Consider the following 26452-nt stretch of genomic DNA (forward strand, 5'->3'; position numbering starts at 1 on the left):
TAATATCTATGCTCACTCTTAGGCAAAATTTTATTCCAGGTCGGAGCACAGACAGAACATGTTTTATGTTCAAATGACTGCTAGTAGAGCAACTACAGTCACCAAACAGAATCTGGCAGGTATGTAAAAGGAAAAGTAATTTAGAAATCAGTATTTTCATACATCCAAAGTCTTCTATTCCCAGACTTGCATATATACAAATTACATGCATGTACATGTGTGTGTATACATACACACATACATGCAAACATATGCATGAGCCATATTAGAAGTAATTTCATATTATAAATAACAGGTAAGCAATAAAGAGTAATTTCTAACAGTTCTTAAATCCAAGAAAAAGTGGTGAAGGAGGGAAGTGATCTGCACAGTTATAGCAATCTCCTGACACTACTGCACTGCAGCATGGACAGGGTTCTTGCACGTCTTGTAACGTTGGGCTACATGAGAAGGAAGGGAAAGAGGAAAAAAATGCTATCTTGGGGAATATTCAGGTCTTTAGGGGCTACCAAATCTCTCAAGAAAGAGGGCTGTGTCAGTAACTGCACACATTAGTACTGCTATTTCCTGGAAAATTCTGCAATAATAAAGTATTATAAACAGCAAAGGTGCTCAAAAAAACCTATTTCCAGATTTAAAAAGTCTAAGTCTCCATCCACATGAAAAACAAGCAGAAAAAGAACAGCTTTTTGACCAAAAAAGGTTAAACTTTATTAAATTCAAAGCTTCAGTTTGAAGAACTTTTTTTTGTCCCTTCCTTTTATTTAGTTTTGAAAAATAATTCAGATGCTAAATGGCATTCCAAGTTTAATCCAGGGAAGACAAGCAGAAATATTAAGGCCCATAAAACAGCAGCTGATACTGAGAGCATCATCTCAAGTGAGTGCAGTAATGCAGCTATGGTCAGTATACTCTTTGTTTTCCTAAAGCGGCTTGTTTCAAACAAATTATGTAGTTTCTAACTCTTTTTGAACTGGAATATAGGGAAAAATTAGAGGAAAAGGTTTTTGTAACTGTGTCCCACATAGCGAAGAGTCACCTTTTGTCTCTATTAAAATAAGTAACTTCAACTTTCAGACTACTTCACGCATTTTCAAAATGATAAAAATTCAGAAACGAATTTAACTGAGATGCAAGATGAAAACCACGTAAAACCCAAACTCTTCTTTTAGTCCCTGTACAACACGTGCAGTTCAATTCATCTCTGAGTATACAACATTGCAGACAGAACATAAAATCCTTTTGTTAACATGCAACACAAAACAGACCTGTTAGACTGCAACGTAAGATGAATCAAAGCAAAAGTTATGAAAATTATTAAAAGAAAAAGGGATAAAAATACATACACTTGGTATAGGCATGACCTGCATCTGGTCACCCTGGGGAAAAAGAAAAAAAATCACTGTAAGGGTAATGGCTTTTAAAGGGTAGAACAAAGGTCTGAAGCAGTAAATGTAGCACTCAAACATTTTAAACCAAAAGTTCAAAGTATTCAAGGAACAGGGTAAAAAAAAAATAAAAAACAGGATCTTGCATTTTAGTTGCTGAAATGATCAGTTAGTATATCAGCATTTATGATTTTTAGGAGACTAGACTGGTAAAACCCATGCTATGATTAATAAGAGATGATAATAAGGAAGTACCTGTATTTACTGTAACTTTTCCAGCTTTGAGATCTACTAATGAGTATATTTGTCTATTTTCACTGCAGCAACAAGAGGCTCAGCCAGACCTTGGTAGCAGGGCAGAAGCCCACTCCTTGAAGTTAACTTCACTTGAGACAACTGCCTCAGAAAAAATACCATTTTCACTTAGGCAACAGCAAAATGCCCAAGATGGACATGATGATGATAAACCCATCCAAGGAATCCCACTTTCTTCACCCAGGTAGAGGCAACTGTATCAGTGCTCTTCCCATGGTCTCATTTTTGTATTGTACTTGGGAGAAGGCAAGATAGTCTTTGGCCAACTTGACCTTTTCTTCTTATCCTGGGACCTGACATACAGAGACAGAGACACTTCCATTTACAGCTTCTAAATGGAGATAGACTGGTCACAGGGTCGCCAACTCAATATGTAAGACATTTTGGGAAGTAGGAACTGTATTTTCTAATCTTTCTAATCTGTCAAAACCAAATATTTGTTTTCTGGTAAAAAAAAAAGCAGCTGACCCTTCTAGCACAGATGTTGCTTAGGTAGATTATTTTATTCTTTAATTACTTGGACAACACAGGCTCTGACTACCAGCAGATTGACTATCTATTGAAAGAGCTGTTTTCAACATTAGAACATCCTCTTCCAGCTGAGAAAGTCTTGTGCTCACTTGTTTTGGAGTCTAACATAGTGTTGACACATCACTGACAAACAAAAGTAATTCAACATTATTTTTAAAGACCTCTCTTTATTGCTACAACAGCAGAAATTTTTACTGAAGTCTGACCAAAATCCAGAGAAGTTGATGAAGCAGCTAGAGAACAGCAACTACCATCAACTATCCAGAAGTTTGCTTTAGTAAAAAGGATCTGATTTCTATAAAAACAAAACACACACAAAACCTGGCAAGAATCCAAGTTTTCCTCACAATAATGGCAAAAAGAAAAGAAAAAAAAATTCAGCATCTTAATGTCCTGTTAGGGGAACGTCATCTGAAGTTTGTGGGCCATTTGAGAAAGGAGTGAATCTGAGTAGGTGCCAGTCAGATCAGCTGGCCTGTGATCAAACTGTTATCAAGGATATGGTTACACAGGCAGAGCACAGATTGCAAAGCCGTGTTTTGTTTTGTTTTTAAAGGCAATTTTGCATTCACTGGTAGAGAATAAAATGCAACTGGAGCTCCTCTTCTGTATATGAAAACAGTGTATGTGAGGTAGAGGCATATCCACACTTACAGTACAAGATTATCTTACTCTTGGACACAAATACAGCTGTGTAACACGTCTGGTCTAGACTTCAAGAGACGCTCCCCGTGGCGTAACTTGCTTTTTGCTTTGGCAATCTCTTGAAGCAAGAGCTGCACCCCACGGTATTACTGTTAAGCCTGACTTTCATGGGAATCCAGAACCTAAGTTGCTAAAGAACTTGCATTACCATTTGCTTTGTTTTTCTTGCAGAATTTCTTAAATCAAAAAAGAAGGAAAATAAGCAAATTTCCCAAGAGGAACCCTAAAAGTACCTATGTAAAAATCAAAATGGTAACGATGACAACTGGAAAAACAAGCAGAAAGATAAATGCAAGAGTCTGCTGGTGAAGCATAAGTGTTCATGAACAGTAGAACGCTTTTTAAAAACAAGCCTGCTATGGGAAACTTTTTAAAAGTGTCCTGCCTCATTTCCTGATGCCTTGGAACAGGAAGGGAAGTAGGTCATAACGCTATCGTTTGAAATAGATGACAGATGACTGCATTTGTTGAAGTCTTTCCACGAGCTCCTGATACTAGTAACAGGACAAAGCTGTTCCTGGAATGCCAAAATTTCCCCATTGTATCACTAAGATAACCCAGGAACTGATTTGTCCAGCCACTGAAATCAGGTTTTTTTTCATACTGTGATATATACAGATGAAACGATAAATCCTACCTTTTCCCTTAGCTATGTAATTTTAGTCTGAGAGATGCAAGATTTTCAGTACTGCATCCGTTCATTAATGTTGTCTGTCTATGGTCGTGTACAGGATCAATGAGCATCAAGTGACAGATGACACTATTTTGCTTTTTTGAGAACAGACTGTATTTAAAGATAAGGAGCTGTTTCATTTTAAAGAATAACCCCTTAAAAGAAGCAGCAGCTGATCAAAAGAACAGATTTATCATATTCATTTCTTTAACACAAAGCTTATACTAGACTGTGATAGGTTCTTTAAAACCAATAATATAGTAGCTATTTGACTCTTTCATTGACTTGGACTATCGAGCTTTGTCTCTTAATATAGAAGACCTTTTGGGGAGGCAAAGAAGGTCAGAATGAGTAGGCAGAGACAGAGGAACCAAACATAGCTATGCGAGGGGTTTTTTCCCTAAATAGACCTACCATACCACATGCTGATGGTAACCAACAGAACCAAACACTAGGAATTTTCTTGCTCTGATCAGCAAAGGTTAAGCAGGAGGAAGAGTACTATTACTTATGTTAGTCTCACTTATCTTCCTCCATGCTGGGGAGCAAGACTGGTTTCCACATCTGTTTGGAAAGCACGCTGTTAATAGACTCCCCATCAAAAAGTCCATGCTCATGTGGCTCCTCTGTGTCTCTTGCATGAAGAGATACTACTTTTGACCTCAAGAACGTGCTCCCTACAAGCCATTTTTCTCACTCTGGTGAACCATATTCACATTGGATAGAGAAGATCCCTTCCCCTGCACTTTCAGCTGTGTTATAAATAGAGATCCCTGAAGCAGACAAGAGTGTTCGAGACATGACAACAGGTCATCAAAAGAGCTTTCCAGCATCACCTTGGAGATGACAGCAGCGTGCAGCAGAACACAGTGGGGAGGAGGAGATCTAACTCTGTAGTGGTTAGGACGGGTGAGGTGGAAATTCAAGGACTTGACCTTTCTGGCTTCATTCCTGTTCCAGGGAAAGCAGTGGGGGCAGCTGCTGCCCCCAGAATAAACCTTCTTCTAATTCTGTCTTCTTCCCTGTTGAGTGTGGATCAAGACCTTCTCGTCTAATCCAACAAGTATAAAAAAACCCTTTCCTCATTCATGTTTCATCTTGTTGAACACAAGCCATCTGCCTGATCTGGATCTAACCGTGAAACAAAAGCAGAGATGACTCTAGTGGAAGTGGGTTGTAAGTGAAATGGTGAAGTGCTGACAGACTTGTCAGAGCTCCCTCACCCACCACGACTGAAGGTGAAGGGAAGAGATAGGCAGTTTGCAACTAGCTTTTCTCACCTTTCTCTACCTAGAACCCTTCCTGAAGCCTGCAGATGAATTCTGTTATCTGCAAACACTTCAAACTCAGGTAACAAACTTACCCAGAAAAACAAACAAACAAACCCCCAAAAAACCCAAACCAAAAACCTTACACTGAGAAGCATGCCCAGAAAATACACAAATTAAGTCAAGTTGCTAATTCAAGAACAGAATTTGAGATGTGAATTTATTCAGAAGAAAAAAAACACTTCCCTCTCTCAACACTCTGGACCCTAAAAAAACTGGCTGGAAGGTCTTGGTGAGCTGCCTGCTGCTGAGGAGGCAAGAAAAAATTAGCAAGGATTTCATGAGGCTGAACATTGTGTGCTCCCAGTGACACATCTGGCTCGGCATCCAAGCTGTAGACAGGCTGATACACCCACTGTAACAGATATTATGTCTTAGAATATCTTTGCACTGCACTAAAAAGCTGTCACATTTTAAGAAAAACAAATATAGAATAGTTTCAGTAAATACAAGTTATTATTGAAAAATGTTGTATTGAAACTTTAGAGACAGAACGGATCATTCATTACCAGTATTAGAGTCACACTTGGACAAGCAGCTGCTCTGTGAGTAGAAGGTTTAAAAGTGAACTCAATACTTTAAAGAAGTTTTTGGGCTTTTTCCCCTAATGGAATAGAAGTCAGTGCTGAAAAACCCTGTTTATTCAAAACCATGCTCAGTTTGGTGTTTCTTCCAATCCTATGAAGAAGTGACATGACACTTGACTTGCCAAGCATAATCAAGTCACATCATTTGGTAAAATACTAAATGAAGCACTGATTTCATTTGAAGCACTGATTTCATTTTTTCTAATACAGCAAAATAATTTAAAAAAATTAACTTACACAACACAATTACTCTGAACAAAATTTCAGAACTGTGTTTTCAATTACTGTATAAAATACTCTTCTCCACTTTCCCTCCTTTACAACAGGTTAGCATTGAAAGAATCGACACTCCTAATTAGAATGAGGTTAGCTTGTCACAGCAACTTCAAGAATATGCCAGAAGCAACATAGAACAAACACTGAATTCCTGTGAAACCAGCAGAAGCTTTCTCTGTTCCTTTCCTTCCTCTGAAGTCTTTATTACCAGTTTTCATGTAACAACTCTACTGAACAGTAAAGACAGAAGGAAAGTACATCCAAGCCATTTTATACTAGTTTCTAATAGTAACTATTTAACATTATTGTGCAATTTTCTTTTTCCATTTTTGAAGGAAAGGGTCACAACACATGAACTGACTGGGCCATGATCAGAGGTCACCTGTGATGCGATAAATAATTAATACAACATACTTATATCTGCTATCTCTTTTGTAAGTGACCATTTGAACAGCAGCTCAACGGAATTTAAACCATTCTTGAGCTGGCAGGCAGATTAATGTAACAAAAGCTTTAATTAAACTGCAGAGGAGTTTAAGCAGTGTGTTGTCAGGCTTTCTTTTACTTCCTAAACAGGTAATTTTGTCATTCCTGGACATTTCATTTCACCAATTTAGAAACTGAGGCCCACTGTTGCACATAATTTCCCGCAACTTACTTACACTTCCGAAACTAGACAAGACGCTCAGTGTAACTCGGTCAAATCCAACCTGCCTGCACAGTTCTAAAACACAGCTCTCCTGGAAAAAACACTAGCCTGACAGAATAACGATATTCAAATGTATCCAAGTCTTCAATGCTGTTTTCCTTTCTTTAAAAGAATTTCCTACTTACACTAACCATGTTAGCACTGAAAATAAGAACAACATATAAGAACACATAGAAAGCTTATTAGTCTTCAATACTGCATTTAAAATAGAAATGTTACAAACTCATTTGCACTCACTTAAGAACTACCCAAAAGCTTAGCCATACTTGATTTCTTCTACAAAGATCTGTACGCATCTGAGTGCATTTCACTCTGTTTGAAGAAAGGGCACTCTTTAATAAATATTTTTAACATATTTCTTGAAGTCTTTTACTCAATTAAGCTGTAGTCTGGTAACGCTATGAATTCTGTGATTTGGGTCTTGGGCTTGTGTACAAGCATTGCAGAACTCCAAAACTGTTCACTAAGGCAGCACAGAGTGATGATGGAAATGTGTGTGAACTTACATGCAATCACTCGCTCAAGGCATAAGATATATTTAGAAAGAAGTTAATAATAATTTTACAAAACGCAGTCTGAAAACTACTGACTCCAGACCATTTTAATTCACATTTTCTATAGAAAAAACACACTTTTTTTTTTCTTTATGTTTTTCTTTCTAGTAAACTCTCATTTTCTCTCATTTGTAACTTTGCTGGTAGCCTCACCTCTGCCTCCTTTCCATTCCCTGGCATAGTGGAAATGGAAATTTTACTAGTTTCCTATTCCTTTTGCTTTTCAGGTGAGCGTGCGCATACATGCTACACGCTACTCAGCTTTCCCTTCAGCACATCCAAGCTACATTTCCCTCATTTCAGTCAAAATGTACCTTGGCCAGCAAAAGAAGTCTAAAAATACACATAATTCCTCCTCTTGGCAGAAGAATTTTCAGTGCACTTTACCTCTGCGTGACCAATTTCAGCATGAACTGCTGCAGTTCAGACTTTACCTCCACAAGTATTCTTAGTCTCCATCGCTCTAATTTGCTTTCCTTTCCTCTCTCCCACCAAACAGCTCCTCTGCTCTTTCTCCTGAGCCTTTCAGAATTCAAACATAACCAGCAAAATTCAAACCAAAATAAAATGGACTGGACAAGGCAGAGGAGAAATTATCTGCATCAAATATGAAAAATTAGTGTGAAGAGCAGAAAGGTGAAAAGATAGAAACATCTCAATTTCTGCTATTATTCCACATTATGGATACACCTTATATTTGCAGTCTCTTAAAGTCCTGGAAAAGTGTGAAGGGAATGGTGTTTCAATTAAGAGTATAGCACTAGTGGAGTTTTGAGAGTGCTGAAAAACAACATGGTATGGAAAAGCTGTTTCCTATGTTTGCTATATTGAACTGAAATTCTTCAGTTCTTAATGCAAACGCTCTGTATTACCAGATTTAAAAGGAACATATAAAATCATTTGTGTTGTGATTTTATGAATGTGGCAAAGCAATATAATTACTAGAACTCAAAGAAAGTAACATGCTGCTGTTACATACAATGCTTTGAAGTGCTCAAAGTTTATATCAATTAGTTTGACTTATTACGTAAACAAAACTTAATAACCTGGAAAAATGGCCAAAAGCCAATACCTCTGGACTCACTGCGCATTAATATAGGTGAACCGGTTAGAAAAAAAGTCCAAACAATTATGGTTCTCCCCCTTTTTGAACTGTTCTTATGTCACTGAAAACCCTTTCAACTGACATTCAAAGAGGGTCCACTACGCCCCAGCGGACACATTTTAACCTTGTTCTAGTTGGGAAAGAGAACCAAAGCTAGAGACAACTCTGCATCTGAAGTTTTATGAGAATTCCACATTTTTTTAGTGTCTTACTCAGTTTTTAAATGTTGTTTGCTTATAAAAAAAGTATAGTGCCAATACCCTTCACAGAAAAGTTAGTTTTAAATTGCAGCTGAATAGATAGTATTAGCAATTCACCATCAAAACAGTAATTTTTTCTGTAACTCATAACATGTTCCCCATGAGGGAAACCTACTAAGACAAACCTTCAGAAGAGCAGAGTTAAACCCTGGTTACAAAAGACCCATATGACAGCAAAGTAAGATAAAAGCCTGACCTTCTGAAGTCCTCCATTCTCCTCCACCAAAGGAGGAAGAGCACTGGTGCTATTGGTAGATGGTGGTTCGACATTGTAGTCACGAAAGCAGCAGAATAAGGTGCTAAAGATACTTCGACTCCTCTGCTTCTTCAAGCTGATATTACATTGGGACACTAGGAAAAAAAAAAAAACAAAAAGAGCAGAAAAATAAATTCATGTAGCACAGACCTAGTTTTCCACGCAACAGTGATTGAACTTAAGATGCATAGTTATTACCTCAGAAGCCCTTCTCAAGTCTTAAGATAACTTCACAGAGGTTTTCCATCATATTGAGACCCCCTTCCTTCCATTTCAACACATTTTTGCCTTGTCAAACTCACATGGTGACGTTAGCCTATTACTAACCAACCTGGACCTCTGCACAATCAAAGATCTTGCCATACTAAGACACTACATTGAGAGTTTTCCTAGAAATACCCAAAGTACATACTGTAAATCATGTGAAGTAACTTGCTGCTAAAATAGGTCTCTGGACTGAGGAAGCAAACAGGACTGATCTAAAACAGAAGAGACGCAATAAATGCCTACTGATGCCTGGGCATATTCTCTAGCCAAATACACAATCATGTGTGGAATATTTAAACGCCTGCAAGGGTCAGAAAAAATTCTGCGATGTTTCTGAGCTTCCTCTGTTACTGGTTGACAGCGTTGCTGGAGGACAAAGGACACAGAGGCAGCACTGTGAGCTGCAACACTGGCTGCAGGAACAAGTCTGGAGAGGGCGTTACTAAAATAGGAATCCTGGCCTTTGTTTTCAACTTTGTTATTCATCTCCCAGGATAAAAAACCCAACCAAACCAGTAAAAAGTTACATACAACTCAATGAAAGGAAGTGTAGCATTTTTAAAGACTAAAAACCATAGATAAAAGCAACAGTTTGGAGAAAAGAAACGCACATAAGGTATCTAGTGATTTCCCTACAATCCAAAATCCCCAAAATTAGATCTTGAAAACACATTAAAATAAAATTGATTTGGAAAAAAGTTTTAGTATTACTTAAAAAACATTGTAAGTAATACTCAATTTGATCACCAAATATTTTAATGATCTATCATTAGCTAGAAGTATTTTTGTTTCCTACATCAGAGTGCAATACCCAACAGATTTAGCACTCTTCCAGGGCAGGGACAGGCAGGTGCACCCTTTTCATCTTGTGCCTTTTGCACAGCCCTTTTTCTTTGATGTTTATCTATATCACTGCAACATACGGTACTGAATGCTATCGATACTCAACTTGTTAACATCACACGGTAACACGAGACAACCATGTGATGTGCATCTTGTAAATAACTGCTTTCCCACAACTATTACCGTGAACACCGTGCAAAACTGAACACCATGCACCCCATGCCAGACAAGCACTCCCCTCTGCTGTACTGCTTTGCCTTAGCCAGGACCAACTTACCTTCTCCACTGAGCAGAGGAATAGCTTAGACTACAGAGATTAATAGCTTCCTTTTCAGAGTCAACAAATGATTTCATTTAAAATATATGCAAACAAGCCCGAACAAGGTATTTTTTATTCTTTTTTCACAGCTATGCAGCAGCGCATCTAGCAAACTTTAAAAGGTGGATTACACCAAGAAAAAAAGGATGCTATGGAAGTTGTAGCACCAAGCAGATTAATAGCCATCCACGCACTACATAGTTTATTTACATTCTGCATTATAAGGAACAAAACAGTCCCCCAACTCAAAGTTAGAGGCCAAGTGAAATTCTAAGTCCCATTACACACATCAATGTATAACTCCTCATCTTTCCTCCTCTCTCAAATTATTAGGGAACTGCCACAGACATCTACCTTCCTCCTGGTATTACAAATATATCAAGTGCAATCAAGGCAACTGGCAACATAAATAATACAATTACTAACACAAAAAGAAAAATTTCAGTGGGAGAAGTTTTGTATGAAACAGAACAACTCTCCTGTGGAAGGATTAAGGGATACCATCGCACTCCAAAGTCAGAAGGTGTGCAGGTACATGCGTGTGCTTTGGCAAGAAAGCCTCACAGTGCTGATTTTGAGTGAACTTTCAAGTACTCTCTGAAAGTAGAAACAAAAATCTTCTGATTTTGAATAGTCAGCATAAGCTAGACATCAGTATTTTCTCCTCTCAAAGCACTTGCAAGGTGTCTAACAGGTCCAACAGTAATATTCAGTTCTCCATATAGTATGCATTTCCATATTTGCTAAAATATTCTTCCGCCTTAAGGGAGTGAGCAATGCTCAGGTTTAGTTATTAATTGCTACTAAGAGGAAAGTGTACCAGTATCAAAAACGAGATGGGTTTTATAAGCTTTCACCATTTGAGAAGTGCTCAGATAACAGAATAAAGTCAGAATTGTGCACAGATTTGTGTGTGTCTGTGTGTTTAAGGAAGTGTTTCATTAAAGACACTCGTAAACTGAAACCAATCTAATCACTGCTTTTCAATACTCCAGTTAAACAGAAAACATATGCAAAACTCTAGCCATTGGTGGTATATGTTACAGTAAAAGGCTCATTCTCAAAATGACATATTCCGTTTGCAACAAATTTGCAGAAACATGCTTCAGAAATCCCCAAAGGATGCCTAGGCAGCTATGAAAGACTTTCAAAACAGCACTGAAGAAAGTCTGTATCGCAGGCACAAGCAAGTTTGTTGCAATATCATCCGGACAAAGGAGAACCCCTTTGTGACCGTAAACCCTGAATCACGCCAAAATTCGAACGGGAAGCACAATGCTGTGTGTCCTGTTCCCTGCAGCTAGTGCCACAGAAACCCTCCTAATAATTTGTATTTTGTTTTCAGCCTCTACTTAAAAATATGACAGCAAATAATAAAATTTGAATGCTTAAAATCAAAATGCTCTTACACAGCATTTATCAGAAGCTTTTGCTTTTTCCTAGACTTCGCAAGATACAAGAACATAACATTAAACTTCATCCTGCAAACAATTTTTATGCATAAAATAGTCCTCCCAAAGCCAAGACTGCATTTTATAATAAAGTCCAGTTAATATTCTAGGCTGGAATTGAGGTAGGTCTCCAACACAGGATTCATTTCTACAAAGTTAATAAAAAGTGAGAGTGTTAAGCAAGAAAAACTAGTTACCAAATGTTTGCATAAGAAATGTTGCAGAGTACTTCTGAGCTTAGTCTTTCGGAGATTATTGAATACAAACGGCACGCAAGGCAAAAATTTACCTAAACCACATCATGTTCGTCCCCAATCCTCATAACGCTAAAGAACAGACCATGGTTGGTCCGGACACGCAAAGAGCCATATTAACAGATTACAGGATGAAGTCCCAAATTTTCAAAAGAAATTCTGCCCAGTAGCAACTACAGCACTTAACAGAGAAGAGGGAAAGCAGGGATGCTGCATGGGCTCCGATGGCTACGGCTTTATAAAAAGATGTGTGTGGCCAAGAGACACTCAAACTCCTCATCTCTAGTGATTCCTCCAGTCTGTTTGTATCTTGCTGGTCTGAGCTGCTGTTTGTAGCAAGCCTTTCAATCAGGTATGAATTACAGCAGCGTTTTTAAATTCAGAAATTTGTAACAGCCTCGGCTGCACAGCAGATCAACAGGAACAGCATAACCACTCTAGGAACTAACATTTCTAGCTTTTCTACATAGAGGACTGAAAGAGGCAGTAAACAGAGTAAATAGTCTAAATAAACATTCAAAAGTCTCAGACAAAAGCTTCCGATTTGTCCAAATCATATAAGAATTCTTGTTTTCCTTGATCAAATTATGCACTTCAAATGGCCACTCACATTTGCTTAGTGAAATATTTGTTCTAGGAAAAATATTCCTTCATGTTCTTTTTAATCTTGGCAATTTTGCCATTCATAATGCAGTGGTGTTTCAAATAGGTCTTTCCACTCATTTAGATATCATTTTAAAGATATCTGGTTTTTTTTAATAATATGTTATAGAGACTCTACCGTGACTTAATAAATTATAATTTCGGATGCAGTAAGGAAGAGAAGTTCAAGTGGCTTTACGTGCCATGCAGTAAACACAGGTATTGCATACGTAGAACAGATTTGCACTGTATCTCATTTTGAGCAGCTATGACAGTGCATCACAGAAAATAGTTTCTCCTTCCTTAGTGATTCTGGACCAAATACAGGAGGTGTGCTCTTTGCTAGATTTGCTTTTCTTGTGCTGACAGTGCTGACAGTACATACAGGTAACAACTATAACTCTGAAGATGTAAAGAAGCATTAATATTGAATCACTACCATAAATTTAGGTGTTCTGGATGCCAGCAAATTTTAAAGAGAAAAAAACTGCAGAGGACAAAACCCGGCGTTCCTTAAAAGCCTACAGGTAAGACCAGGCACTAATGATACTGGAGCGGTAAACTGAATTATCTAAACTCCACGTCTGAGCAGCATCCAGCATATGGAATTTAGAAGACTTTCTTTTTTTCCCCTCCATCTTTTGGGAGTTACAACCTTGATTTCTGGAACTGATTTCCTACGGCATCCACAGAAGTACTATACTCGTTACCCCTATCACCACTGAATGCTGAAGACAACTTTAAGTGACCTTTTACAATCTTAAACACTGCATACCAAACAATTAAACACTGCATACCAAAAAAGCCCAGGCAAAATAACTTCACAATATGAAAGCACGTTATCCGTGAAAGCAGAGAAGACTGTAACCAGCAGGTATCTGCAAAAAAGTTGAAGAAAGGAACAATGCAAGACTGGAGCGATGCTTTCCCTTAACACCATCCCAGGTGCATTATAACTGCAGTTTAAGGACTTCCTTACCTGAAGACATCAACTGTGCATGTTACAGTCCTCAACTAATTCCTCTTTCGTGGCTTTGTCCCATCACGTTTTGAACCTACCCCAACTTTTCGTGCTAAAAGTATCCTGGGGCAGGAAGGTCCACAGCTTAGTCAACACTTTAGCTGTGTCATAACTCTGACCTTCCTTGTTTCTTATCTTTGTACCTTCTCTAATTCACATGTTTGAGCAGGAGGAGGGGGACTAGAATCACACACAATATCCAGGATGAAAGGAGAGAGCACCATGAATTTATACACCCACACAATGCTTTGTTCTCTTACTTTTCTAATAATTCCTAATACTTACTTGCTTTTTACAAGCGAGCATTGGGCTAATGTGATTTTTCAGAAGATCTTATTATAACACCGAGATCTCTTCATTAGTAGGTATTTCAGGCATTACTGCAAATACAAGTCAAGAATTCTTATCTCTTCCCATGCAGAAAATTTCACGTGTATCTACACTTAATTTCATCCACTATTTTAGAGGTCAGCCATTCAAAATCATGTTGCCTTCCTACAACTCTTCACAGTTAAGCTTTAAATCTATACACAGATGCACATATACGCACGCATATTCGTATACCTGCACAAACAAGTACACACCCGTTCCCTTACAATTTTTGTCGCCTTATTTCCTTATTCCCTTTTCCATATAGCTTAAGACTACACTGAAGAGCGGACTGCACAGATCCCTTGCAACTTCTTCCCCAGGGATCTCATGGAGGTCTGCAAGAGCTTTCAGCAAAGCACTTTGCCAAATTATCTGAACTTCTAAAAGATTATTTGCAGACAGGGTCAGAAACAGGAACACAGCTCTCCCTGCCAGAAGGGAAGTCCCTCTGGTCCAGAATTCCCCCGATCTGAAAGTGCAAAGTCTCACCTATAATTTCCAGATGCTCTCCTACACTGTTTCTAATGACAAGCCTCACTGCTCGTAACTTGTGTGCTACCCGCTCCTTGTGGGTAAGTGAATTCTTGAATTGCCTGCAACTTTCTGGAAGTCAAAGATGATCCACAGAACTGTGCTTATTGAGATCTTCTGGCAAGTCCTAACAAACCCACAGCATTACTAAGCCTGGGGAGAGGTTCAAGGAAAGATAAAGGCAAGTTTTAAAATGAATTACTGCAATCACGTAAGCTTAAATAGAAGATATACTGGGTGGTTATACAAAGAGAACAGGGGGAAAAAAAAAAAACACACCCAAAACCCAACCCCCAAACTTTACAGACAAATATTGTAATAGACATTAACACAAGAGCATGCTAATAGAAGTAAGTCTACAGCATCTTCTCAAATCTCCTTTCAAACCATCCTTTGGAGGCAGAAGCGTTGCACTGCTGTTCTCCCACCAAGGTAGTTCCAACAGCAGCACAAGTTACACAGTAAAGAAAAACCTTTTCCCTCATGCACTGTATTCTAAAAAAGTTTAGTTCAGGGCTTCTCCTGTCAAATTTTGCTGTAGTTTTGTGAAATTACAAGAGTAGATTGTTGCGCAGCCGTCGCACAAGAAACCCCTTATTGCTCCAGGAAGCCATCGTAGGGTAACTGGAGGGCTCCTAATCCAGCCCATCCCTCTGCAGTGCATGAGTGAGCTAATTACTGCTGAATTTTTTCCTAATTAAATGAATGCAATAGCCAGTCCTCTCATATAATATAAACTGGGTAATGAAGAGACTTTCCGTGCGCTTACAGATGAACTTGCTAAATGCAATAAAATGAACATCTGTGTATCGTGAGCTCTCTGCTAACAAGTTTGTTTATAATACAAAATGGAAAGACGCAAGCCAGAATAAAGTGGCATTACACAAAGCCTTCTTCAAAAGGAAGCAGTTTCGAAATTTATACATGATTAGAGATGTATAATTTCTCAATCTTCCTAAAAGGCTGCATTTGATCTTATGGGAAAAATAAAATTTCATATCCTACATGACTCAAGCTAGAAACAGTTAAGTAGCAGAAAACCGGCAACTTTGCTTATACAGCTCCTATTTTTGTGATGTATTGACCAAGATAGAAATTATTTTACAAGACTTGATGCCAAATCTGCATGTGATGCCCAGGTTACTTTGGTTTTAAATGCCATTTGCAGTTTATCATTGAAAGGTTTAATCTTCCACATGAGCTTTGCAGAAAATAAAGCAATAACAGCACTGTCACATACCTGGAACAACCGCCCACAACTGGTTTAACCTTCAAACACGCAAAACCCAAGCAAATTGCTCTGTTTATATTCGGCACGATATACCCCAGAATAATCTTCATTTCAACTGAAGCTGGCAACCTTTCTCCCCCCCAAAACATAATTAAACAAACTTAAGGTTTTGGTTTTTCCATTGAAATTATTTCTTTGAAGGGAGGGATCCCAGACTAGTTTAGTGAAAGAAAAATATTTCCAAAACATTTAAATACCCCCCCCCACCAAACCCTTTCCCATACACTGCATTAGTAGGCTGCTCTGGATGGAGCTGAGCGCATGGCTAGGGGCCAAGAAATAAAAGCTTAAACACGTAAGACAGGTGAGGACATGGGGGAAAAATAACCAAGTAACTTATTTTTGCTTTTGAGATAATCTCTTCTTTATCTCACTTTAATCTATTTAAAGTAGGTCACTGCACTTGGATCTGAAAAAATGTCAATGTGATTTATGAACTTTTAGGAATTTTAAGAAAAATTGAACATTACTCTTATTAACCCGTTCCGTGATGTTTTGGAAAACAAGCTCAGAAGTTGCACCTGTACGCTAAGATCAAATGGTTACGGAAGAACAGCTTATCTCGTTCAAAGAGAAGCTATCTAGCAGATATCAGAACACTAGTTTGCTTTCCATACTGCGAAAGTCCTATAAAAATACACTTTCATGTAGTACCTAGGACAAAAGGAGAAAAATCATTGGGACAAATGTTAATTCAAGATAGCTAAAGCTATATGAAGAATAAAAAAGACCTTTACCTAACCAAACAAAGCTTTGGAAACATTTTTGTTGCGGCAGCTTAAAGCAAAAAACTTCTTTTGCCCTACATAAATTATTACAGTCCTCAAATCTGGGTGGATTAAATACCTGCTGTTGGTTATTGGATGCTCATTTGCTGAGGATCAAAAGTAGTCAAATTCTGAAGTCACTTTTTTAATACACGACTGAGAACTCAGCACTGCTGCCTCTGTACAAGGCTGTGATGCATTGTGAGATATACATAAATAGCTAGTAAATGTTAAAAGCAGCAACTGTACACAGAAGCCTCTTAACTGGCAAGGAGGGATAAGAAACCATGAAAAGGCTCAAAACAGCAGAAAAACCCGAAAGATCCCAAGGCAAATTCCAAAACCGTAAAGCAGTTGGCACACTTCAGTCTGCACACTGAGGTTTGGTTGGACATACATATGTATGATGGTATAACCTTCATATCATGTGTGTCAGCCTCTCATAGAAGCCATGATTTAAACACCTGTGCTGTCTTGCAGTATGCAGAAAGTTAGGAGGGTTGCTACTAGGAAACACTATGTTAAAAGAAATACATCTGTCAGAGCCCAACTCCTTGCATTGATTCAGCGTGAAGACTGAAGGCAGAGCCACTGCTTCAGGGGCATCCACATTTCACAATGAAGGTGAAAAGTTAAAAACTGTTTTAACTACCTAATTAACCTGCTGAACTATGTTCTGAGCGAAATACCTTCAAGTTCAAATTTAACAGCACAGATTTTGGCCGCCTCCTTTCCTGCTCCAGTGCTTGACAAGCTAATGGGGCTACACTGAGACCACTTCCAATTCTGAGAAGCAGCACATGTAGATCTGTATCTCCAAAGGACTGAAAAGTAGGTCTCCTTGTGATCCAGGAAGGCACTAATTAACACTTAGCACTTTCATTTTTGTGCCTGTATCGCTTGCCCACTGGAACAGCCAGGGATAGAAGATGGATGAGAACACAAAGGAGAAGTCAGGAGATGCCCCACCTCCAGCACCACTCCAGTAACTCCTCCAAAAAGACGAGCCAGGGAGCTGCTGTACCTTTGCGCCTACGTAAACAGCTGGACAGTGTTTAAACAGGAGCTGAACGTGCCCATCCAGCCTTGCCTGGACCTCCTCCGAGCTAAAGGAGGGCCCGAGCTGTGCTTGGTACCTGTCCCATGCTGGCATCCATCCACCTGGTCAGCACGTGGCATCCTGCGAGAGAGCATGAAGGACCAAGGGCCCATAACGGGGTGCCCTGGTCTTCAAGGCTGATCTGTGCATGCTTGCTTCTTTTTCATGTAGGACTAAGTAGCTGCTGAACACACTAAAAAAGGTGCTACAAAGACATACAACATTTTTTCAATGCGTATATGCACATAGGCACACGTATATGCATATACACGCAGTTCACAGTTGAACCTATTCCTAGTATTTGCCCCCCCCCTTTTTTTTTTTTTTTGCGAAGAGCCATAGCACTTCATACATTCCAGAAGAGCCTATAGATATAAATTCTCAAAACATACATCTGCTTAAAAAAAATAAATAAAATTAGTAAATAAGATAAATAACTAGCCACACCCTACAGTCACTCTTCCATCAGCCGGTAGTCTGAAATGGTAACAGAGCTGCCACACGTACAAAGGACCAGAACGACTTGAAAAAGATAAAAAAATAAAAAGAAATACACCCCCTCATCTCAATTTCACACTACACACAAGGTTGCAGCACTGCAGTTTAGTGTTTGTTGGCAGAAGTGATCAAACTCAAAGGGTTTTTTTCCTTTTGCTAAAACAAAATATTTCACTTCTGAAGTAAAATTCATGCAATGCAAAAGCAATGCTTTAAAACAGTTTAAGGGCAAAATAAAATAGAGCAAATAACGCAAAAATAGCTCCAGTGCCAAAAGATTACTACCATTTTTAACTGGGTGGAAAACGAAGCTAACTGAACTATGCAGGCAACATTTTGGAGACATCTTATGCTACAAAATAAACACAACTTTTTGCAGTGACATTATGGAGCCATCTCTCTGTACCTATAGTGCTTCACTACGTTTCATGTTTTGTCTCGGCTACAGTAATCTATAGTGTAGAAGAAATATCCACAGAATCTGACAACATTTAAAGCAGTAGCACACCATGAAGATTCACTTGAAAAAAAAAATATATTTTCTGTAAAAAAAAAAAAATATCTAAGCATTTCAGAAGCTGCAGCATTTCTTCGTTGTTTGAGCAAGGACTGAGCTGCTCGATCTGGAGATTTTCCCAGCGCCGAGGTTTGGAGCGGCAGTTGAACAGGAAATACTGCACAGTCTGTGCATGCATTACATTCCTGTCCCGCCCCGAGCGGGCGGCCAACAAACAAACCTTTCTTCTAGTAAAAAAGAAAAAAAAAAAAACACACACCAAACTAGGCAGACTGCACAAAGTTCACCAGCAGATGTGGCCTATGAATCCAAACTGGCCTTTTCTGCTGATAAAAAGAATTCGATGCATTTGCAATGTTGGTGTAATGTCACGGTTTTGTGAAGCTGGATCAGCAAAGACCTGGAAGTTGAGAGATGTAAAATCCGCAATGCTGAGCTTCTGCAGGGTGCTGTAAGTGAGCAGTAATTGCACATATGTCAGAGGGTTTATTTTAAGAAGGTTTTGCCAAATATTAGTAGCAGCTCACAATCAAGCAGCAACAGTCAATCAGAACTGAATTTTTTACAGCAAAAAAGACCTATCTGCAGGACAGGGCATTGTTTTATTTCCATTTTATTTTATGTGCAGCACTAACAAACAAGGACTCAGCACTTAAGTGTTTCTTCAACCATAAAGTAACAGAGTTAGTAACCAGAACATATGTTCGTGTATCTCAGCTCTTTTGAATTGCTCCCAGCTTGGCCTCTTAAATCCTGGAAGATATTTAATAATAATTTGTTAAATACTTGGGAGGGAAGGCAAAGTAGAAACAAACAAATGGAAACATGAGCTGCACATGGGGTCAAAAATGGCAGTATCTCCCAAGTTTTAGTCACAGCTGATAGGAAGAGGCTTAGAGTCAAAACGGCAATGAAGCAAATGTAAACAAGCATGTGTTTATAGAGCAAAAATATGTACAGTATCCGATCTGCTCTGCCTTGGATTGTGCTTACATGGAACATGGTGGGAACGGCAGAAAAGAACAACTCGCCGAATGCCGAGTAGCTAGAACACAGGAACAGCAGATACAAGCGAGCAACAGGCATCTGAAGCCATCACACAACCAAAGCAGTTAACAGTTTCCCCCAAACATTAATTTAATTCAAAGCTGGTATAATAATTAAAAAAAAAACCCAAACCAATCTTTGAACCAACGCTGATTAAACAAAAAAATAGTGAAAAACAAGCTAAAGAAAAGCACTTTTGCAGAGTGTGTTTTCCTGTTACACATGGTATGGATGTACAGACAGACAGACACTCGCACGTGGCACAGACACACACACACAGCCCCTGCAACCCCAGGACGCATTTTCCTTAGGAATTTATGCCATGAAATCAGTATGAAGTTACTGAAGAGCTGTAAAAGCCCCTTTTTCTGTGCTCCATGGGCACCGCACAGTGTGTAAAGCACCAAGCTATCCACCTGCCACACATATTTTACCCACTCAATTAGTTTTTCAAGTCAAAGCATGATCCAAACCTAAAGAATATTGCTGGGGACCATATCTATGATCAGCTCATTGTCCTTATCAAGTTTGTTCCGTTTAATAAATAGATGTTTGGGGTTTTTTTCCTGCCAATGACCAAATTCACAACCTGAGATTGTGAAATTAAGCTGAGTTTCTTTCTCCCTCCTGCCACAAACAGGTTGACGCCAACATAGGTGACAGTTGAGGTACTCTCTTTGACTTGAAAAGTATGAGACAAGTGGTTCACCAAACCTAAATGTAGGAGAAATTCTTCTACTCTTTCCCCTCAAAAATACTAGTACACCTCCAACAAAAGCCTTACCAAAACCTCGCTCATCTGAGGAGAGTAAACTTAATTCACTTTTCCTAAATATAGCTGTAAGATGTTCCCATAGAGACAGCAACAGTCCCAACTGTACTTTTTGTAGCAAATACTCCAGTAAGACATCAGATCTAAAGTATTAGTCTATTTTTGCAAGCTTTCTCATCTCTCTCCTAGGAACAGCTCTTCTCTAACAGGTTCATCTCACAAAAGTGCTGTTAAAGGGTGGTCCCCTATAAGGAAAAGTTTTGTTTCTCCATTTTGCCTTATGAACTTCTCGTTCACTCCCTGGGGATATTTTGGGAGAGGCTACAATTCTCATTCCTGCCAGGAAAATAGCTCATCCAAAGTTTGCTCCTCAAATGATACATCCCTAAGAGTAAAAATCAAACTAGGACACCTTTTTTTTTTTTCTGTAGCTCCTTTGATGCCTATTTCCAATTACCACTTATTTCTCCCAACCCACTGCTATTTTGTGGATATTGAGTGCAGTTCTCATAAAACATCCACTCTGTGAGGAAGTGCACATTTAAAATGGTGTTTCTGGTAACATGTTTTATAGAATCAAAGCCATTTTCATAACATAATTTCTGGAAAAGACTCTATCTTAATGGACTAAGGAACATGCATGACTATGAAAGATCTACCTTCTTTCTTTGGAAGAAAAATAGAAATTGTGTAACTTCAAAAAGACATTTGAGTTTAACAGAGATGTAGTTATTTGGACCGATTACTGTTTTTCCCCATTCCCCCTCCTGCCCTCCACAAATTTCTCTATTTTATGAAACCCAGATACAAAGGAAGCTAGAGCAACTCCACTCATTTGGAAGAAGGAACTTTCTCTAAATCACTGTATGACCTGTGCTACGGTTATTAATATGATCCAAAACCTAAAAATGCTCTTGAAATCAAGTTACAGCCAGCACACAGCTAGTATTACTTTAGCAGGTTATTTGAATCCAGTGCTTCTAGAAGCAAAATTAAAACATCAGATTTTGATTATAAACTTAGTTGTTGCATGTTTAGTCGCGGGAATTTCTCAAGCAGCAGTCTGTAAGACACTTGAGTTTATCTGCTCGGACAGAATCCCACTTAGAGGAATTGTTGCCAAAGTAATTTCTCCTCCAGCTTTAGCTTCCATGGAGTAGGTTTTACTCGACCTTAGATTACCCTTCATAAATTCATTTTTTTAAAATCCTTGCAATATTTATGAACATGCAATACAAATGCATATTACAGTAAGAAAAGTGTTTGCAATCTTATTTGCTGCTTTTCTTTCTTCAAGCTGTTGCATCCACCCTCACCAGTTAAGCTAGAAAGAATTTTGATGAAGTTTTCAGTAAGATCTACACATATTCAGTAACTATATATATATATATTAAATCTAAAGTAATTACAACACCAGCCACTGAAGTTTTTCAATTCCATGGAAGTGTCATCTGCAGAACAGCAGCACTGCCAGGTACCTCTGATGAAAATTTTAAGCTGTAGTTCATCTCTCTGTAATAGAGCATCTATTGTTATACTCCTAAGTAAAGAAGTAGGTAAAAAAACCTCACAAAAGTGTATTGCAAATTCTCATTAATAATTTGCTAAAATACCTAGCATTGCCCTGCTGAAGTATGACCGCTCTTCTCCTTGGCTTTCAAACTCCTCTTCCCTGGGGTGTGTTTAAACAGGCCAGTAGCATACATGCTGTCATTTTTGAAAGACAAGTATAATGTACTCATATTAAGTTTAAAACATCTAAATGTCTATCCGAATCCTGATCAACTACAAAAAAACCCAACTGACTGCAGAGGAAGGAACAGGCAAAACCAATATACATCTGACATTATTTTAAAAAGTTTAGGACTCCGATACAGAGATTTTTTAATTTCCTCACTGGCTGGGTATGTATGTTGTACCAAAACACAAAGCTGAACTGAGTATCAAAATCACCTTTAACAAAACATTCAACTTACTTCATTTAGCAAGGCCATAATTTATATTTAAAAGAGATACATGTAATATTTCACATTAATAATTAAAAAGCCTGAAATGATAACTATCAACAGCCTATGCGGTCATTCAACCAATGCCAGCAACCACTGTAACAGCACGGACTGCAGGTAGTGCCTAATATTAAGTGTATTTTCAACTGATTCCAAGGAATAAGTTGGAAAATATTAATCCCTAGCTCTTCTGACCTTGTACTTTTGCCTGAAGATTATTTTACCCATTCAGCATTCAACGACCAGTAAAAGCAGCACATTCCCACCTGGAAATATGATATTCAGAAAGCTAAAACTAGATTAAGACTGAAACAAAAGATACAAGAAACTGCAAGCTTTGTATGATAAAGTTACTACAGTTTTGACAGAAAAAGCAGAGAAACTTGCCCAACTTCCAGCAATTCCTCTCTGCAACAAAGCCACATTCTATTGCCTGTTTAGAAATTCAGATAATAAAAAATGAAAATAAATTAATTTTTCTTATTCCATCAAGCTTAACAGGAGGGGATTTTTTAAAAAGCATTTTGGTGCCTTAAACAAGTACCTAGATGCCTCTACCAAGCTGACAGTTCAGCTGCAGGTTGAAACAGCTGCAGACACGTTTAATTGTTTCTCCAAATAACCAGAACATCAAGTACTTTTGACCTATTTGAAATATCCTAAACTTTGTACTAAAAGGAATGCACACAACTTAATACCCATGCTTTAACTTCTAACAATCCTGTAAAGCAGAAAGCTAGCCACTTGCTATTTTACATATAAGTCATGAGAAAGCATTTAGAACTGACCGCTGTATAATAACTGAAGATGTTAAATAACCAGTGTCTCCAGGACTACAAGTTTGGAGAAGTTAAAAATAAACTGTTTCCTTAATTCTACCAGAAAAAAAAAAACCCAAACCAAAACCCCAAACAGTACAGTAACTTTTTGTTGTTTACTGGAGCAAAAATTATATTTGTAATTATGTGGATACACTCTACAAAACCCACTCCTGTTATCCCCAAACAAAGGCCATATATTGATCTCAAAGGTAGCATAAAAGAAGGTAAAAATAGCACCTGTGCCCATTAACAAAACTAAAACTCTTTCCTAGCTTACTTCTTCAGGATGTGCCTTTGTGCTAATTTTAAGAGATAACCAAGGCATGATGCAACAGAAATTACTCTAAATTTACAGCTCGCCCAGGTCCCAGCCTCTCTCAGCCTACGTTCTTGCCCAAGCTGTTTATGCAGAACACTTCCAGATCAGCTGGTCTCTGCCCAATCTGGCAAAAAAAAAAGCTGTTTTCCTTCATCACTGATGCAGTGCCGAGGGTGAGCAGTTTATTTAGTACGTAATGACACAATACTATCCCCACTGCTTTGCATCCTTTTCTGTCTTGGGATAAAAGAGCCAGACTCTTACCATTTACATTAAACAGATCTTACTGTCTTGTTGTTCTTGGCGCTAAAGAAAGCTAGGTCTTGCAGAGCACTTACTCTTCATCTCTTCGGGAGGTAGGATCCTTGTCTTCTTACCAGCACTTCTAATAGCAGAGGTCCCAGTTAGGCTCAGGGGAGAGAAGCAGCTGATGATCTCATGCAGGAGCCCAAACCAGATGACCGATCCAGTACATTTACTGCACTTAGCTTAGAAGGAAAATCCCAGCCATATGGACCCATAAATATTGAATCATATGAAGTCTATACCTACATATATACTCCAGCACTTAGAAGGCCACCTTTAGGATTTGCCCCTTCTCCTCTCCCCAAAATAATAAGCTCTAACCTTACAGAACCCCAGCCAGCACCGACACTCAGCATCGCTCCTCTTCAGTTATTTCACGCTCTCTGCGCAGCTCTAACTGCCTTGGGCTCTGCCAGTTTGCAGTTAAGATGCCCGCACCAGCTCTGCAAGCAGGTGTTCACACAACAAAACCCCCTGCGATGTGGGTCGTAACTCAAACTGGGACAGAAGAGGGGGACAGCAACAACAATTTCTAACCGAAAACTGTTCGGGTGCCTCTGGGATACCCGGCTGTGTACAGCAAAGCTTGCATTGAGAAAAGCGTTGCTTAAGACGGTCACACCTGCCACAGCTGTGTGTGCTGTTTATCCTAATAGCTTTAAAAATCCCTTTTGGCCCAAATAATAAGTATTACGTCCTGTACTATAACATGGCATAAGCAATTTTAAAAGCTTTCTTCTGGCTACTGCTCGAGTGCTATCAGTTTGGGCAGAGCCTCTCCCTGCCCACTTAGCTCCCTCTGCCCAGCTCTAGCACATTCAGTGAATTACTAAAATCTAAACAGACTTCTGCATTTGAATTAATCTCCCGAAGCTATACAGAGCTAAAGCAGAAAAGCATTGTATGCGATAGCATGCCTGCTGCAAAACAAGATAAATACCTGGCATCTCTCCCACTCCTACATAACCAAAACAAGGAGAACAAATAGCTGCATATCGGCTTGCTTCATTACTGCCTTTCTTAGATGATCATATTTTTCTTGGGGACATAGGAAAACATGACAAGAGAAATGCATGACTGAACCCGATTTTCCCAGACCAAAATTTAACAAAGATCAACAGTACAAATCTGGAGCTAACTCTTTTAATACTATGGACACATTCTCTTTTCTGCTGAAGAACTCTACTCCAGTAATACTTGTGCATGAACAAAGGCACAAGTCCCCTCCTACGGTCCCAACACAAGCAAGGAGCTCCAGCCCTACAAAATAAACAAAGTAAGGTCCAGTGTGTTGAAGACACGCACTGCCAAAAATCTCCTGCAAAGGCCCAGAAAGCTAGTGGTGGGAAGTTTCTGGGTGACAATGTGTCTCCATGTTGAACAGAACTATTTTGTTTTAATTCTATCATTATAGCTTCAAAGTAACTTCTATGGATATTCTCCTTAGCCTCCCACTAGCTCAGTCATCAGCCCAGCTGACCACAGGCAGCATTCACAAAGCCAAGCTGATAAGCACTTGTAGGGCATAATTCATCGGATTTGTCTACGCTAGAACCCACCCTAAGAATGGGTTTTTTTTTTCTTTCCCTCCACTGAGAGCTGCTGAATAGATCAGCTGTTCATACTGCAAACATTTAAAGTTAGGGGAAAGATCACCATCCCCCACATCACCGCTTTAGTCTTTCCTGTCAGTCAGTGGAGACGGCCAAGACCAGAAACAAGCTTGCTTATCCTAAAAAAGCTGCAAAATAACCCCTTCATCTAAATCCTTCTGTTCCTCTACCCTTATCGATGCAACTGTTTCCTAACCACTCCAAACTATTCATCTGCATATCCAAAATACAAATGGAAACTGTTGTTCATATGAAAAGCAAAACAAAACACAGCACTAGGGCTTAACATGAGGTTCCTCAAGAAGGCTGAATCAGGAGCACTGGGCATCAAATGCAACCTCCTGCACCCACAATGAGCTGCTGAGCGTACCCCAGCTTTCAGGATTCCTGGGGACTCCAGTGAGTTCCCCATGGTACGCTGCAAGAAAAATGCCATGATACAGAAAGTCTGATGACAGAACATTTCATGGAAGATTATTTGCCCAAAATATTATGTGTACCAGCTCAAAGACCACAACACAATTTGCAAGGGAAAGAGCTTACACAAACAGGGCAAGGCTTCTGGATGGACTTTCACAGAAGTTTTTTCTCCACTCTTCCTCCCTCCTTTTGCCAAGGGTGAAAGTGGAAAATTTTTTCATATAGAGGATGCCTTGGACACTGAGTTACGCAGTACTTAAGCAAGCACATTATCCACAAAACTTTTTTTTCCCCTCATTTGAGAAAACTGTATTGTTCAAAGATTTTATTTAATCAGCTAGCGTACATTTATAGGTGAGCCCAAGCATTGAAGAGGTTTCATCCCTTCCCTTAATGAAGGATGAGCACAATTTCCAAATACTTTTGACAAGCCACACATTAAAACATGCTTCACCACCATCCGATAACAATGCAAAGTAATTACAACACTTGTGTAATGTTTGTACCTGCTTTCTGGCCACGGGTTTTAAGTTTCCCACCACTATTAAGTCTTCTGTTCAATCCAAAGATACATGTATCTTCATTAATA

General features: G+C 38.9%; 1 protein-coding gene across 16 annotated transcripts in view; it reads right to left on the bottom strand.

The window, feature by feature from the left end:
• CTDSPL (CTD small phosphatase like) overlaps window positions 1-26452 on the bottom strand; it is an 87901-nt gene that overhangs the window by 30584 nt on the left and 30865 nt on the right. For 12 of the 16 annotated variants that reach the window (XM_072854812.1, XM_072854813.1, XM_072854804.1 and 9 more), the window contains exons 2-3: window positions 8628-8782; window positions 1347-1379 (exon numbers count right to left, since the gene is read on the bottom strand). In XM_072854812.1, coding sequence (XP_072710913.1) covers window positions 1347-1379; window positions 8628-8782 — 188 coding nt within the window. The remainder of the gene's footprint in view (window positions 1-1346; window positions 1380-8627; window positions 8783-26452) is intronic. The other 4 variants (XM_072854806.1, XM_072854808.1, XM_072854815.1 and 1 more) reach the window with 1 other exon arrangement.

Source organism: Ciconia boyciana, chromosome 2, assembly GCF_034638445.1.
Source record: "Ciconia boyciana chromosome 2, ASM3463844v1, whole genome shotgun sequence".
In the NCBI taxonomy this organism is placed as follows: domain Eukaryota; kingdom Metazoa; phylum Chordata; class Aves; order Ciconiiformes; family Ciconiidae; genus Ciconia; species Ciconia boyciana.